This window comes from Tauraco erythrolophus, chromosome 6 (genome assembly GCF_009769465.1).
Source record: "Tauraco erythrolophus isolate bTauEry1 chromosome 6, bTauEry1.pri, whole genome shotgun sequence".
Taxonomy (NCBI): domain Eukaryota; kingdom Metazoa; phylum Chordata; class Aves; order Musophagiformes; family Musophagidae; genus Tauraco; species Tauraco erythrolophus.
Window position 1 is genome coordinate 23,093,940 of NC_141470.1, and position 18,272 is coordinate 23,112,211.

At 42.3% G+C, this 18,272-nt stretch overlaps 1 protein-coding gene across 2 annotated transcripts in view; it reads left to right on the forward strand.

Annotated features, from left to right (window-relative positions):
- HIPK3 (homeodomain interacting protein kinase 3) overlaps positions 1-2,159 on the forward strand; it is a 72,578-nt gene extending 70,419 nt beyond the window's left edge. For both annotated transcript variants that reach the window (XM_086613312.1, XM_086613313.1), the window contains exon 16: positions 383-2,159. In XM_086613312.1, coding sequence (XP_086469438.1) covers positions 383-859 — 477 coding nt within the window. In that variant the 3' untranslated portion in view covers positions 860-2,159. The remainder of the gene's footprint in view (positions 1-382) is intronic.
- Positions 2,160-18,272: the final 16,113 nt, after the last annotated feature.

Sequence of the window (18,272 nt, forward strand, 5' to 3'; positions counted from 1 at the left end):
TGTGCCTCATTATGGTGCCCAAACTGAATGCAGCACTTCCAATTGATGCCAAGCCAGTGCTGAGTAGAGTGGAATAAGCACCTTGCTCATGTGATACATGGTATTTCTGTTAAAACAGCCCAGCATGGCATTTTATCTTTCTTTTTTTTTTGTTTGCAAGAGCATTAAAATAACTTGTGTTCTGTTTACCATCTCTTATTGTCAGATTTCCTGTCTGTGCTACTATCTAAATAGCTAATATTTTTTTTGTTTAAGCATTTAATTATTCCTGTCTCTATATTTCTCTTGATTTTAAGTTGATTAGTTTTAGTGCATTATTCCATTTTTCACACTCACCCATATTTGGAAATATTAAGACCTGCCTGTTTCTCTGTGTGGACAGGTTCAGCACTTTGGATCTGGGCCGCAGGAATGGAACGGGAACTATGGTCATCGGAGGCAGCAGGCTTACATCCCAGCCAGCGTTGCCGGTCACGCTTTCTCCCTTCCTCAAGGAAGCCCAAATCACACTACCGTGCACGCGCATCTCTCTGGAAGTACCCACCTTGGAGGACAGCCTGCTATTCTTTCGTACCCGTCGTCAGCACCCCTTAGTACTGCTGCACCTGTTGCCCACCTCCTTGCCTCGCCATGTACCTCAAGACCTTTGTTGCAACATCCAACGTACAATATATCTCATCCCGGTGGTATAGTACACCAGGTTCCGGTTGGCATAAACCCCCGTCTCTTACCTTCCCCAACCATTCATCAGACTCAATACAAACCAATTTTCCCACCGCATTCGTACATTGCAGCATCACCTGCTTACACAGGATTTCCATTGAGTCCAACAAAACTCAGCCAGTATCCGTTTATGTGAGAACTCAAATGCAGTATATTGAGGAAGATCAATGATACAGAAGTTTGATTTAAGAAGAAACATGGTATTTATTAAATATTAGCCATGGCACAACAGGAAAATTATTTTTTTGAATCATGTAGACTTGGGTGCAATTTAAACAACTCCGAGCTTTAAAAAAACTCACTTTTAATGTGTTTTGCACATTTGGTATAACTTGTCTTTGGTCATGTTATCTTCTTATATAGTAACTTTAGACAGGTGACTTATGGGAGCAGAAAATCTGGTTTTGCTCCTACTATTTTTTATAAAATTGCCTTCTAACTAGTGCAAGACACGTCTACATTTGGGAAGCCATTCAGTGTACAGAACTAAAGCAGCAGATGCACATATGTCAGCAGTACAGTGTAGAAGTAACTTGTTTGTATTGCGTGTCTTGGTGTTTAAATGTTGGGTCACTTATCTAAAAGTTGAGCTGTTGTTCTTCACATTGCATGTGTCTTTTGCATGGGCAAAAAAAAAAAAAAAGCCTAAACATTGCTCTTAAATGTTGTTGTCCTAATAATCTCAGCTGCATTGTAAACTGTTCCCACACATAGTGCCTTAAATATTTGAGGTTGTTAATGTTACTACTTATATATAAATGTTGAGGACTGCAGCACTTAAAAATTCAGATCTGCTGATTTTTTGATAGTGTAATGCTCATTTTGGGTTTTGTGTGGTATGATTTTAGTATTGGGTGTGTTTTCCTTATCGAGAAGGCAGCATGTTTTGCTGTAGCTGAATTCTGCTGTCTTTTTTTTTTTTTTTCCCCAGAATGATCTAGCTTCAAGACAAAACTTTAATAGTGCTTAAGAAGTTGATTCAGTAGCTATTGAGTAGTGACACACAACACAGTATTTCATACTGGTAAATGGAACTGCAATACAACCTAAGTAGTTTATTTTACAAGTGTTTGTCTAATTGGATATAATAAAATGTTTAGAGGTGCAGTAGGCATGACTGACTAGCTAATGAAAGAAAAAACCAAGTGCTCATTGATCCATGATGTGGTTTCATCTTAGCTTGAGCAAACCATGCAGTATTTAATAACTAGTAGCAGAATATTTACTATTGAAGCTTGAAAAGATGTGAGTTCTTTGTGTGCAATCTTTCATTTATGCATGGGAGAGATTTTAGTCTTTTTACATTATAGTATTTGTTTTAGCCTGTTGCGGGTGTTTGCTTATTTAATACATTCCGTCAGGGACGTAAATTACATGCTTTTTGCATATTTTTTTTTCCTTAGGAAGTGTGTCTTTTTCGTTTTTGTTTTTTTTTTTTGTTTTGTTTTGTTCAAATGAAGTTGCTTTTGCGGCACCAAAGACTTAATCATCCATTTCCTATAAAAGGTAGCTACTTTTTCATAGACCTCAAGTATACTGTAGTGTAGAGATGGGATTTTCAGAAGGTATTAAGCTGAGGCTGTGTTTTAGCTTATGGGCAAGTAATAAATTGTATCATTTATCTTGAATGTATCATAGATAAGCTGCTATATAATGATTGCCACTTCAGATAGCTGTGAAATTAGGTGATTAACTAGTTCTTTCTTAGCCTTCTAATTTCTGTACAAGTCTAATTACATGAAATAGAAGCCGGGTTTTGGGTTTGTTTTTTTTTTTATTATTATTTTATTTTGTTTTCATGTTTGAAGTGTCGTAACTGCTATACTGTAAATGATGGAAGATGATTGCATATGTTTCTTTGGGGTGTGTTATTTGCATCAGTATTTTATCTCCATTAACTTTGAGCTCATCACTGCATATAAGTGGATGTATTGATGTAACTTAATTTTTTTATGTTTTCATATTGGCATTGTGTAGACACTTAAGAAGCTGCATCTTGCAGGCTTGACTTAACTTTTTTTTAAAGCAAAATCTGGAATACAATCCTTGCAATGTTGACTGGAATAAGAGTGCAAAGTTTTTGAGTTTTAACTCTGTCAATAAGCTAATAACTGGTAATCTTTTTCTTTACTCCACTAACACAAGCAGTGTTTTATTTAATGAATGTCTGAATGAAATAAATGTGCCTACATTTGATTTATTTTTAAGTAATAACTAAAATACAACAGTATTAGATCATAAAAAAAATAAGAAAAATACCAGCAGTACAGTTTTAATCACACTGAAAATTAAGAAACCTAACTTTTCCCAAAAGTTTCAGTGTTTTTAGTAATCAACTCTATGCATTTTGTACAAGTGTGTGTATATAAAGTATACATTAGAAACTAGGGAGTATCCTGATGAATTTGAAATCTTATCAACACATATATAAAGCCTAAATATAAGGAGTCAAGAAAATGCTCAAATTGGATATCCACCTTGCCACTTCAAACTTGTGCTATATGGTCCAGCGGATAGTTTTCTGTTCACTCCCTTGTGTTGGGAAGCAATGTTTTTTTTGGTGCTTACTCCATTGCAGGCAATGGACACACCAAGAATCACCAATGCAAACGGAGTAAATGAATTTTGTATCGTGATAACAAAAAAATACTGCATTTTTTTCCTGGGGCCATGGGGATCTTCATTGGTCTAATGTATTTACTGTACTTTCTTTTTACTGTGCTTAAGGTTTTAAGCTAACGTGCTTGTTAAATTGACACAATTATCTGTATATCACAACGGTATCCTATTGTATGCAGGAAAAGTTGCTGTAAATGCGCCCCAAATTAGATCTGCTGCTCTTTCTATGTGTTGTAATTCTAGAAATGTTTGCATTTCAAAGAACAAAATATTTGGGAACCTGCCACAGCTTAAATTCAATATACCGGGTGACTTTTCCCCCATCCTGCAATACACTCTGAGAGAACGGACTCTTGTCACTGCAAGTGTCCGGGACCCATCTGCAGAAAAAACAGCTTTCAGGGCGAGGGCCTTTTCTGTGAAAAAAGTCCTCCTCTGAGAAGCGTTTATACATGTTACCGTTTTAATGCCTTTTTTAAATAAAACACTGCATGACTACAGAATTGCATATCTGCATATTACTTTAATTTGCAAGATTTTATATGAATTTCTTGTGTTCAGTTTTTAACTTCAGGGTGTTTTATTGGTCAAATATGCTACTGTATTAACTTTTTTTGGTTTTAATTTTTAAATTTTCTGGTTTTACTGCTAATTAGCTTGGTTTGTGTTAAGTAAAAGTTAAATCACACTGCAAGCTGTAGGAAGACTTGTTCTAGAAATACCCAGTGATAGAGACTTGATTAATAAGTTTGAACTGTTACTGTTTAACAATTTGTAGACTTGTGGCTTTTTTTTGCTTTGGATTTCTATGCTACACTAGTTCGCCATGTAGCAATTGCACTGTGCAATATTCAATATGAGGACTGGGAAAATTTTTTATGGATGTAATGTCTCTTACAGTTTGCGATAGTATTTCTTTCTAGTTCTCAGTGATTTAAATGTGACCAAGCCTTCTGTACTTTGTCACAAAAAGCGGGTTTTCCAGGTGACTATTTTGGTGAGTGTCAAAATAAGAATTTATGGTGTATTACTGTCGAGATTCACTTTGAATTAAAATATATATTGCAGCAGATGACTTTTGGTGGCCTTCATTTTTTTGCTGTGTCACATCAAGGCTGGATTAAGATAAAGCCAATGAAAATTCACAGGGAGGGCTCAAAAATTCTGATATAATGGTTTTACTAAGCTGCTCTTCTTTCTGAAAATTTAAATTTTAATAACTTTCAAGGATAATCTTAAAGATTACCTTTTAGGATGGTCTTAAGAATTGTACCTTTAGTGTAGCCAGACCTTGATGGTTCTTTGTTCTGGATGACCCACTTTTGCAACCTTAGGAAAAGGTCATCTGGCCCAGATACCAGTAAGATACGTCGCTCCTGCTGAAGCTGGTACCGAGCCTGTGGCAACTGCTGCTTGGCCAGCAGCGAGGTGCTCCCGCTGCCACAGATGGCCCCACGCCATCAGTGGTCAGTGGCTCCAGATGGCCGGCCTGGTATGGACCAGACATCCGTGGAAGGCACGTTTTCCAGTGCTGTTGCCAGCCAAATGTGCTCGTTCGGCCGTGGGGTTACAGTGCTTTCTGAAATCAAGAAGCTGTCACGAAGCAGGCTTTTGGGTACGCGTATTTATGAAGAGGCCTGGTTTCTGTGCTTAACATCACATTTAAGGTGCTGTCAGAAATTGATGTTAGTATCTACAGCCATCATTTCCCATAGAAAATAGGGCCACTTGTATTTTACACTCTTGATTTTGGAAACATGTAGCAAACAAGGAAAGGCTGCCTGAGCCTTTCAACAGTCCATTCTGTTCTTGCTTTCTATTAGTAATAATGTCCAACTGTCCCCATGCTCTTTCCCGTCCTGTGGAAGGATAGGACTAGGACAGAGTAAAAAGTTATCTTCCTCTCAACTGTCTTTAGGATGACTAAGACTGGTTTCATATTTGATGAGTATTTTCCCTGTCACTAAATGCAAGGGACGACTTGTACTGCAGTTGTGATAGCAGATTCGTTCAAGGGAAAGCTTTCAGAGTCAATGGAGCTGTCACATGCTACCGCTCGGTAGTGGGACAAACTGGTTCAGGATGATGCAATGTTTTCTCAATGAATTAGCTTAGGTTTTCAGCTGGAGAGATGATTGGTCTCTGGGAGGCAACAGAGAAGCTACTGTTGGTATCACTGGGAAAGCACTACAGTCCTGACAGTCATGGAAGATTCATGTTAATCAGTGCAACTCATGCAGATGGTGACTTCAGCTGCTGTAATGAATGGAGGCAGCATGAGTCAAAAGTTTCGGTAGGGCTGAGAAATACTACTGCTCCCCACTTAGAGCTGTAGCCTCCTTATAGGTCTATAATGTTTGGCATGCATGTCTGGTGTGGTACAGAGCTCTGGGGGACACCAGAGAGAAGCTGTAGCCCTTCCTGCCTCTCTTCCCATGGTGAATGATGTGGTGACTGGAATGGTCAGTCTGACATCAGTGAGATCCTGCTGTGCAGGAAGGCATATTAAATCATGGATAAGGTTTGACGGTGATTGAAGTTCATCCTATCTTCCTACCTTTCACCTACAAGAAAGTGCATTTTATGTCTTAGAAGAGTTGGGTACATGCTTTAAGCAGATTTGGGTAATTCCAGCTGTCTCTGTCTCGAGGAACAGCACTGACTATTCTTTCTTAGCACAACGAAGCTTCATGCTGAGAGGCTGAAATACACATTTGAATGGATTCTTCTCCTTGAATCCTGAAGTAGCAGGTTGGGAACATCTACATCTTGTTGGTAGAGGTGCCTAGAGACTCCGTTCTGTGGTTGTATCTGTGGAAATGTTCATAAATTTGGCCTTGTTTATTAATCAGAATGAAAAATGCCAACTGTTCTGTTGCTAAGATAGAGATGGTGGCCTGCCATCTGCTTCATGGAGAAGTCACTGCATGGCCAGTAGTTTCTTCTCATCAAGGATGAGATTATCACTTACAGGTTCCTTCATAAAGACAGGTAAGACTCAGTTTTACTCATCATTTCAGCCAAGGTCATACAGATGATGTCAACCTATTGCTCTGGGGCATAGGTTGGAGAATTCATGCAAACATGAATTTCAATCTCGGCGTGCATAGTTTATTGTTACGTAGCATGGTAGAGTAATACTGTCTCCAGTGAGAGACATACTGGGCCTGTGGAGAAATAGTCAAATTAAAAAATCTCCGTAAGCCAACTAAAGTAGATCTTCGTTGGCATGACACATCTTGATTTCTTATCCATGAGACATATCTTCCAGAATCCGGACTACTTTCTAGCATTACGGATTCCGCAGCTGAGAGGAAACCAGGTTGCAAGTACGTACACTCCCATCTCCCTTTTCCACATGTGTACCCGTGGAAGGGAATATAGGGGCAACACGCATGTGCTGCTTGCAAAAAAAGGTATCTGATAATCAAGTCTACAGAGCACATGCACGCTCTAGGAGAACACATATGTAGGAAAGCGAATTTTGGCACCAAGTACGGATGCACAGATTCTCCCCAGAAATTGCCATTCTGAAAAATGAAGACAAATGGGAAAGGTAAGTTCAGAAAGAAGTTAACTACAGTTACTTGGTAAAACTTTCGTGATTTTCCACTTGCTGTAAGAGATCACAACTAGTCATTGTTCTGGAAAAAATATGCATTTTAAAAATCCTTTGAAATAACTACATTTGCTAGGAAAAAAATTTCTATTATATACAAAATACATATATGCTGTGTAATGGGAAACTAGGAGGTTACTATAAATGGTTAAGAGCTAGAACAGTAAAAAACACTGTCAAAATTAACCTATTGTTTACACAAGATTGTGTTATGACAAAACCTAGAAAAATACAAATATGATGAAATGGGTTTTATGCAGGACTCCCTAAAGATGAAAAAAAGGTGCCACCAGAGGGCCTTGCACTAAATACATTGGCCCTAAATAAATGGGAGTGATGAGTAAGCTATCCATTCTACTATAATAATCATACCACTGCCATCTTTTCTCTGTAGATAATCATTAGTAGTCATTCTGTGAAAGCTAATTTTACACAGAATGGATTAGTGATTTGAGGAAAAAGTGAGTAAAATGGCACAAATGGGACGTATTTGTGGCTGAGTAATTGCGTTGGTGACATTCAGAGTGTGCTAAACTAGTCAGATAAATGTGTAATTACGGGCCGTGAGGACTTTGGGGATGCTGTGAGTAGCTGGGCAGCAGGATGTCAAGCTGTGGCTAGCCCGTGCTGGGGCTTACTCTGCCTTGAACCTGGCTTGTAAGAATTTGTCAGAAAGACTTCTTCCTTTTCTGTTGGAATTGCTGGGACGTTAGGGCAGCTTTCCTGCATGTAAGTGATGCTGTGCCCTTTCAAAATCAGCTCTTGGGGTCCTGGAGCACGTTCTACCCCAAGCCCACCTTTCCTTTGCTCCTTCTCCCACCATCACCATCTGTTGCCCACAGACATCACCTAGGGACTAAAAGAACTCAAGGAAGCAGTGTCAGAAAAGAGATGACATTAGAATAAAGAATTCACCTTACCTCTGCTGAAAATACTAATTACAGAAAACAGTAAATGAATTATCGTGATGTTTGATCTGACTGCGACAGAGGCAGTGTTGTGGGTTAGGCCACTCGGGCAACACAAACGCCCCCCCCCCCCCCCCCCCCCCAAGTCGTTGACTCACCCTCCCCAGCCCCAGGGATGAGGGAGAGAATTAAAGGATAAATGGGATACCCGTGGGTTGAGATAAGAACAATTTAATACAGATAATTTAATACACAGTGTAGATGCTCACCACCCCCTCGTATGCGAAGCCCGTCTCGTCCCGAAGCTGCAATCCCGGACGAACGCGAAGCCCTGAAATAGGGGAGGAGAGAGAGAGAGAGAGTACTCCGAGAGTGGGAGTACTGGGAGAGAGAGAGAAAAAAAGGCAATAGAGCAAAAGCCACAGCAAGTGCGAAAGAGCAAAAGCGGCGAAAGAGCCAAAGCGCAAAAGCCCTTCTGTCCGGCTGACCCTCACTTTTATACTGGGCATGATGCTGCATGATATGGAATACTAATTGTCCAGTTTGGCCCTCAATCTTAAGTTCCACCACAAATCACAGGGGAATTGTGTCCCCCTTGTCCCGGCTATGCTCCCCCCTTATCCTGCCGTGCTTCTGCACTCCGGCACACTGAAAAGTCCTTGGAGTCTCACATCCAACCACAAACATCAACTTGGTATCAGCATTCTTCTCAGAGCGAGCCTCTGAGTAAAACCAAAACACGGAGCTCTTCTAGCTGCTAAAAAGAAGAGCTAACACTGTCCCAGCTAAAACCAGGACAGGCAGCTTCTGCTTTGTGCTGGGGCTCACCACCTCTGATCTCCACAATACGTTTCATATACTGGTTGGTCTCCTGGCAAACCTCTGTCCTTCGAAACTTCCCTTTCAGCCTGGAGGTCTGAGTGCAGTCCTGGTCGGGGAGGGGGTGACCAAGTGAGTGAGTGCAGGAGAGGGGTGACAGGACAAGACCTGTGTTTGCACCCTGGGTGGTTGAGGATGTAGCTACCCATTCAGTCACCCCCTGCGTTCCAGGTTCTGTATTCTTGGGGCTGTTTCCGCACTTGCAGAAATGCTGCCAGTGGTGTCCTGTGCTGTGGCAGGGCTTTGGTTGCTTCCCATGCAGAGGTGCTTGCTGGCACCTTGGAGAATGAAGGCCATCTTTGGAGATGCCTTGGCCCGGGGACTCGCAGGTAGATCAGCTGGCAACACACGGCTCTCAAGGTGAGCAGAGGGGACTTCTGGCCTTGCCAGGTCACAAGACCACTGCCAGCAGGTGCAGCTTCATTTACACTTACAAGGTAGTGCTGAGCCCAGTTGCTTTAAAAAATGAGGGAGAGAATCGGGGCCAAGAGCTGATCTCGCCCTCAACGTGCCCTCGAAGACGTAGAGGGGGGCGGCTTTCCCGCACCACCGGTCTCCCCCAGCCGCGGCGGCCGGTGGTTCGGGGGATTGGATCGGCCCGCGCTGGATCGACAGCGCTCTCGCCGCCCGCGGCCTCTGCCCGCTTGCCCGGGGGCACGCTCGGGAACGGCCCCGGCTCAGCCGCGACGCCGCCGGGGCGGAGCAGGCGGGAGCGGGGGGCCGGGCGCCCCGCGGGGCGGCGGAGGGGGTCCCCGCGGCCCCGGCAGCGCCGCCTCCGCTCCCCGCCTCCCCGCGCTCGGAGGGCGGGGAGCGGGGCCGGGACTGGCGGCGACGTGAGCCCTTTGTCGATGAAGCTGCTTTCCGCGGCGCTCTCCGCGCCGGAGCCGGAGGGGCCGCGCCGCCGCCGCCGCTGAGGGGCACCGGCACCGCGTCCTCCGGCCGCGGCGGGCGCCCGGGCAGTGCCGCCGGCAGCATGCGGTGCCCCCCGCTCCTCCTCCTCCTCCTCCTCCTCCGCCGCCTCCCTGCACAGCCGCTGCTCTAGAGCCCGGCGCGGCGGGGCGATGGGCAGCGCTGCCCGCTGAGCCGCGGCGGGGCCGTGCGAGGCGCGGGGATGTGGCGGCGGGCGCGCCCCGCGGGGCCCGGCGGAGCGCCCGGCACCGCGCCCCCGCGCAGCGCCCCGCCGTCGGGCGGCGGAGCGGGCCTGGCCGGGGCCGTCATGCTGCTGGGGGTGATCGTCGCCCTCCTGCCGAGCGCCCGGGCCGAGCCGGGTAAGGAGCGCGGCGCGGACGCGGGTGCGCGGACGCGGGCGGCCGGGGAGGGCCGGCGGCGGGGAGCACCGGTGTCTGTCACGGAGCACCGCTGTCGCCGCCCTGCCCGCGGAGAAAGCGCCGCGGGCGTGGAGAGGGCGGCTCTGCGGGGAGGCTCGGGCTTCCCTGCGCGGAAGTTGCCGCCGCCCGCGGAACAGCCTCACCTGCTGCAGTGGCAGAGGGTCCCCGCGTGTCTGAGCCGCGCTTTGGAAGGCGAGAGATGGCAAACGTGAGATCTGCCCTGTGCCGTGCAATACTGTAAGCGGGGGAAAACCCAGGCTCTTCCTCACTGTCTTCTGCATCCTTTTTTACCCGCTCTTTGAACAGAGGCTCCTCTGTGAAAAGGGGATGCTCGGGTTTTCTGCCTTTCCCTGTAGGCAGCCTGCGCTGCAATCGTCTCGCTGGTCTTCCTGGCTCACGCACAAATAACAGCTTTTCCTGTGGGACAGGCTGGTTGGATGAGGTCTTGTTCCTTGCAGAGAAAGAGAGACGGGCAGAGGCTTTTGTTAAACCAAAGGATCGTTTCTAGTGATTCTGTATGTATGTGGCGGGGAGGAGGGGAAGCTAAGGAGGGGTTAGGAGCGGGCAAGCTCTGCTGAGATCTGAGTGCTACATCTCAAATGCAGCTGAGAGCTCCCACAATTTCTGGGTTGTATTTTTCCTATTTCCCTTGACTTTTTGAATCAGGCAGTATTCTGCGCTCACCTAACTTCTTACAGCAGTCAGTATACTCAGTGACCTCAATGCAGAAATGATTACTGTTGCTAGTAGTTATTGTATGTGCCAGATACAGATGCCAAATATAATTCTAAGGCTATGCTAAAATAATAGAAAGAGGCTAAAATTGATATATGGCTAGATTAATTCCATGGATTTAAGAAAAGAATAGGGATGTGGATCTGTATTTCAAAGCTGTTAATGCGAATATGCAGTAATCATATACAATTGATGTCGGTTTTATACCCATAATATAATAAGGTTTCTCATTTGCAGCTTGTAGGTTGGTGGAACAGTGCCTCATACTTTGTTACTTGTTCTGAACATGTAAATACTGTGGTTTGATTGATCTCTATAATTTGAGTTGACCCGTGATCAGAGGGATGGCTAATTTTTCACCTGTGCTTGTCAATTCAGTCTGGATTTCACACAAACTCGTGCGCCACATCTAAATTATGAAATATATCTTCACTCGGAGGTAGCCAGCCTCTCATAGCTGAATTTTAAAAGTGGAGGTATTTCTGACAATGCAACAATACACCTCTTTACACTTGATCACTAGATTCAAGAGTAGAATGAAAAGTATTAATATTTCTTAAAATTTCATAAAATTAATATGTTCTTCCTTTGTGGTCGATATGTCTTTGTGACACAGCCATTATCTCACTTTTAAATGAGGAAATCCAATAGAGTTAAAAAATATATTTGTAGGTATCTCATAGCCTACAGCTTGAAAAAAAAGGTGAGAAGCAACAATAGTTCCAAGCCAAAGTACGTAATGATGGTATGTATAGCACAGAGTGGGAAATACTGTCACCGATAGGCACTGCCTGGGAGTTTTAGACGATCAGGTAGTTAAGCTGTTGCAGTTAATAGCTTTGAGCATTGCAGCTGAAATTGCAACTTTATTAACTTTATTAATAGTCCTATGCAGTGTTTATCAAGAACGTTAGTTTTGTCTAAGGCGGCTAACTTCTATATGTATACTTAGAGCAGTCTACATATAGTTCTGGATTTCTGTTGAGCAAACGTGCTTTTACTGATTTCTGTGATTATTACTGTAATATAGATGGTTCCTAGAGCAGGTCTACTGTCATGAAATCCAAGTGGCGTTACGTGATACATTGAACACTGGGAAGAGCATTTGTCATGCACCATTTTTACTGCAGCTTGGGGAATACTTGCATCTATGGCAAAATTATGTCTGTACGTACTTACACAGTCACAGATAAATTCTGGATTCTTCTGTTGGATTTATATGCAACACGCGACATCGCTGTGTGTGAAGATGAAGCTGGGATCTTGGGGCATGGAGGGTAAAGAGAGAAGTTTTACTCTGGTGCTAGTGCTTCAGAGACAACTCAAAAGTTTCCTGATCCTTGAGATGATTTTAAATAGCTATGGTAACAATATTTCCTTTGACCTCAACAAAAAATTCAACACAAAAAGAAAAGATCTCACTAAAAAGAGGTCCTGACAAGACGAGGCATTGGGCAACCAGATGTTGGGAGCAGAGAGATTGGTTATCTCTGTGTTAGGGGCTCAGAAACAGACTTCGGTGCTGGTCAGTACCTCAGGACGTTTTTACCATCGAGTACACAGTGATCAGGTTTCAAACAGCAGATGAGAAGGTTTTTTTTTTTTAATTTTAAAAGTATTTGATGCTTCTTTAACTGGATGCGTACAAAAATGCTCAGTGACATGCAGTTAATCATTAATTTCCACAGCATGTCATCCCCAGGACCATTGCTTGAATCCAGGTTGCAAATAAAATTATGTTGTCCCCCATAATCAGAAGTACATAACTCTGATTTCTGATAGATTGTAGAATAACGAGTGCAAAAATTCAGTCAAACTGATTATGTCTGTCAAGGAAGGAAAAAGTAATGAGGCAGAAAACAAATGAGGGAACATGCGATTTTGGGTCGACTCCTACCATGCTCCAGCCAGGTCAAACTCCCTCGTGAATCAGAGGCATGAACCTTGGGCAACCATTTTCCTTGGGGGAAGAAGACACGTGGTTTCTGAAACAGGTGTAACTTTGAAAGGCATCTATTGAAAGCTGATCTGGTCTCGGTGGACCATCTCTCAGCCAGTAAATACACACAGCACTATTGTTTGAGTAAAACGGAGGAAAAGGCACGTTGCTGACAGTTGGGTTGCCCAGGAGCTTAATCAACTGATCAGAGAGGCTGCAGTGGGGAGCCTGGGGAAATAAAGTTTCAAGAAACTTTAAAATATACCTTTTACATTTTTCATCATCCTTTATGCTTGTTTGTGTGGCCTGTTTGAATGATAAACTTGTCAGGGCAAGGTCCGTTTCTTCCTGCATTCACTGAATGCCCACACAGTGAGATCCCAGCTTAATTAACAACAATTTCAAAAACAATAATGGCACCTCCAGCACCGTGGCTGCTTCTCGCAGCTAGAGCTTTGATTGAACAAAGCTTTGATTGGAGAGTGCTCCATGCCAGCTGCTAAGTTGCCAGTCCCACCTCCTACGAACTGTGGCTCTCGATGGATGGCAGCTACCTGAGCACTGACTCAATGCCTCTCAGCTCCTGAAACTACACAAAAAGCACCAGGATTGGCACATCTGGAAGCGTACAGGTTGGTGTTCCTGTTGCCAAAGGAGTTACCATGGAGGCGAGGGCCGTGAGGATATCGAGGTGAGCGTTGTTCCCTGGATCCAGCTCTGTGCTGAGGGAATTGATGAAGACAAAAAAAAAGGCATCCTACAGCTCCTGTGGTTGCGCTCCTGAATTACCAATCTAGCCTTTTAGGAAATCAATAGTTTCAGGTTGGTTGAGTTGCTCTTTTAATGTTCTATCTGATTATATCAACAGAATAAAATACATTCAGATATCTCAGATACCCTGGGTAAAAGTAGTGAAAAGTTCATATTCTGCCTCATTTTATTCAAAACAAAACAGGAATCTACAGCAAGGGCTGAAAGAATTAGGCCACCAGGAGCACGCAAAAAGACGACGCTTTGGGAGGATTTGAAGATTTGATGGGTAGGCTTGGTATAGATCCACCAGTCGCGAGTTAGCTTCTTCCAATATGTTCCTGGATCCAAGTTATTCCTCACATTAGCTGACAGTAAATAATCTGGTTTTAGAATTCAGATAGATAAATCTGGTTTTAGAGTTCAAATAAATAAAAGATATTTTAAATTCATATATACTGAAACAACTTAAATTAAACTGTTCTCTGTAGATGAAGGTAAGGAATTGGTATCTCAGATGAAGTTGAAGGGTGTCCATGTGTTGCCTGTAAGGAATGCTTACTGGCTGTTTGAGATCCATGGTTAGAGAAGAACTTTTAAATCTTGTCTGCAGACATGTTCAGTCATCCAGTAGTGTACTGGATATCTCACATCCGCCTAATCTTCACTGGACTGTTTCCTGAAATCTTTTAGACTTGCTTGAGGTCAGGTTGATGAGCAAGAGGAAGGGGACTGTGAGTAATTTTCTGTTTATGGCATTTTCTTAGTCATGTGGGAATGGTTATTTCTGCTGAAGTAAATACTGATGATACTTGCATATGAATTTAGGGTTCAATGTCCAAACATGTCAACATTTCATTAAAAAAAAATGAGCATTTCAGTGGTTATTTACTGTTTTAAGTCCCTTCTGCTGAGTCCAAGGAAGGACCCACTGCACTTACTGAACTAATCTGTATTTTACTGCTAATCCTGAGGGCCATGGGTAAGACACTGCCGTCCTACTAGCAAGCTGGGATAGAGTTGGTGGACTTTGGACATAGGGCATTTCTCGGCTAAAACACTCCACAGAAAAACATTCCCAATGAGAGTATTTGGTATGGGACACAGGAAAAACAATTTCCGTACATCTCACAGAGTGTAGGTTGCTGCTGAAGTAGTTGTAGTATTCTTGGCACAGTTGGTCGTTGTGCCTGAGATGACCCTGAACATTCAAGAGGCAAGGTTCATGAAGAAAGGGCAAACACACCTTCTAGGAATTAGTTTTGAAAAATTCAAGGAAATAACACTTGTATACTTGAATTGAAGGAGTGCAGGAGTTTTCCTACCAAAAGAAAAAGAACGGAAAAAAAATTTCCGGGTAAAATAGGTTGGGACAGAGCATGACAGATAGCGCTATGCCTGCCTGAGTGAGAGAGGTGCTTATTCGGAGACTGCCTTCGGGAAGGTCAGAGCACAGCTTTATGCAGGACCAGAGATGAGGCACTTTGACCACTATAGCCTGGGTGAAACATCTCCTTTCTCTCCAGCCTCTTCTGAGACTGTGGGGTCCTGCTGTCTCTGGCCTCACCCTACGCTAAATTATCCTTTATCCACTGTTCAGACTAACAGCTTTGTTTCGTGGCCCTTGTCACCAGAGTGTTTGAGACTTCTGTAGTCGTTGCTGGATCACATACATACAAGATAGGAAAGACTTATCTTTACAGTTAATGGTCTCGCAGGCAGTCACTCTCACACGTTTCCATTCATGGTTTGAGGCTAGGTTAGCAGCTCCAAGAGGAGTTGAGCAGAAGTAGATGGGCAACTGCTTGTGAACTTTCTCTCTTTCAAATGTTAGTGAAGCCTAAACCCTCACACCCATTGCTTAGTAATGCCTCGCTTATTCTCTTCCTGTCCTGCCTAAAACCCAAATACACAAAAAACAGGGATCGGCAGCAAAGGTTTTTAGATTCCATAAATTAATCTGACGTTTTAGTGCCAGTTCCTACATACGTGCAGAAAGCTATAAAGGGAACATCTGCGTCTCATAATTGTTGTCACAAGAAGAAAGGCCAGTGATGTTCTTAAAGTCTGAAATGGAGGTACAATGTCTACAGTTGTCTGAAGTGCATCTTTAAACACGGACGATGCTTTTAAGGGCCTCTCAACAGCAACTATAAGTGACTCAGTTTGACAACTCTCTTTTAAAAAGAGGAGTTATTGCAGAAAATGAGAAGTCTGAAGATAGAAGTACTATTAGTCCCTTTTGGGTGAAAAGAAATTACGTTATTAATGATTAAATAATTACTTTTGCGAGTATGAGGTATGTACAGTGTGTTTAGCAAAATGTGACACACATAATATTTCTATTTGATTTTGAGGTTAAATCAGGAAAATATTCATTTCTGGAGTCTGGGAGCAGGGAGAAGGGAGGAAAAATGAGAGAACTTTCAAAGAAGGAAAAAAAAAATTCAGACTTAGAAGACAGTTCCTGTTTCCACATTTTTTCCATCACTCATTTGAGTGTTTTGAAACTATCTTCAATACTTTTTCTTTCATTTTATCACCTGTTAGCAATATACCAGTGTTGCTCTTTTAAGGGAAATACCCGGGGAATATATGGGAGAAATTAGAGGAAAAACTATGCAAGATTGTAAACACAGAATGTAAATCTTCTGGGCATATTCTCCAATTTTCAGGTATTTTCATCAGGTTTGATGCATCAGTTGAGGAAGCAGCAGTAGCTCTCCTTTTGAAATTTCTGCTGAATTGCCTTCATATGTTTGTGTTTTCCTTATTATGACTAAAAACCTGTATGTTGAGTGTAGAGATTTTGGTTGCTCTCTAGGAAAATCTTTGTACACGATATACCTACTGGTCATGTGTTTTCCTAAGTGCTTGTGCAGATGGGTGGTGATAAACAATTCCTGAAGCAAGCCAGTATAAATTAAAATCCATCTGTATACCAGGTAATAAAAAACCAGCAGAACTACCCTGTATCGCTCTACTGTTTAGTGATATGATGTTCTCATTGCAGTGTCTTTAGCTGAAAATAAGTAAGAAGTCTTTAAATAAATTACTGCCCTGTGTTTGAGAGGTATGGATTTTGTAAATTAAACCTTATATTGTTACTAGCTAGGATAACACAAGAAGATTATTACATAAATACGTGTAACTGACAATGCAAAGAGACAGATTTTTTAAGTGTTAGTAAGTCAAAAGAAAGGCTAAACATTTAAATGCATGGAAGTTAAAATGTCAAAAAACAGATTCCAAAGGACTGGGAAACAAAGATGCATTAGTTTTCCGTGGTATATATTAAACAATGAAATAACTGAGGCCAGTAAAATATCCTGGCAACCACCATAAAAATGGTAAGAAAATAGCTGAAAAACTGACATTTATCCTAGGGAACAGTTTGCTACCAAATAGTTGTTCTTTGTTTTGAAAAGGATAAAAATGACTTAGGTTATGTGATGTTGTTCACCACTGAAGTTCTGAAAAGCTGGTTTGAAAGAAACCATTACAGATGTGTCTAGTTCTTTTTTTTTTTTTTTTTTTGTGTAGTGTTCTTTTAATCTGATGCGTAGCTTGGGCAGATCACTGGTGAAAAACTGGATTTTTATAAGGGTCATGGCTGGTTAAGAAAGGGAATGCATTTTTACAGTTTTCTATCATAGTAGCATGTCTTTGATGTGAAATCTTTAAGCTGAAATTTTTAGGGATAGTTTTAAGAAATCCTTAAGACTGATGGTTTTTTGTTTTATTTAGCATATTATGATATGGCCTTCCATGATACTGTAATTTTAAAAATGCTTCTCTGATCTTATGCTAAAATATTTTGACTGAATGATTTTAAGACCAATACGGGCTTGATTGTTGTAGCAGTTCAATATTCTCAGCTAGGTTTGTCTGAAGTTCTTGACGTTCACCAGCTCTGAAAGTCTCAAACCCTGCTTTTTTCTGTAGTGAGTGTAGCTGCTGAATTAGTTATTCACATAAAAACAGACTTGGAAAAACTGTCCATTGTTGACTGACAGTCCATTAATATACTTGAAATTGCCCAGCTTTTGCTGGGCAAAACAGAGATGTTTTCAAAGCTGCAACCTGCTGAATTTATCAATATATTTCCCTATGCAAGGTTTGGTATCCAAAATTCATTGCTATTTGAAAACAAAAGTTTGACTTATTGGAGAATTTGAGCTTGGGCTGTAAATTGGCTACAGGCAGTGGTCTTTTCCTAGGCAAATCAAGCAGGAGTGTTGATAAGATATTTTATGAGGTGCTGTTTGTGGCTCTACTGCTATAAAAAACTCCATTATTTTCTATACCTACCTTTTATTTTCTTTGGCTAATGAAACACCTATAAAAAGGTTATGGAGTTCTGTCACAGAATTATTACGAAATTATTGAGTTATTTTCAAAAGGAATTTTACCAGATTGTCACTTACCAAGAGCTCTGAGACACCTTTCTGTATTGCTGAGAAGTCGTATTCAAAAATCCTGTTGACCAGCTTGAGTCATTCCTGAACACATGCAGCATTTCCTCTGGTCATCTCACAACAAAAAAAATAGTGAAAGTTGGAGAAGAGTAGTGATCGACTGTAAGAAGGAGTACAGAACACGGGGAAAAATGTATTGGTAAAAGATTTGTAGGTATTTAGGTCACAAAGGGGTCACTGACGTCAAATTTGTCTTCTGCATAAGGTGGACCATAAAATTTGGCTTTTTTTAGTGACTGATACAAGTGTGGCAGCTCTGGATAGAAAAATAATCTTTAAAAGACTGCGATCCTA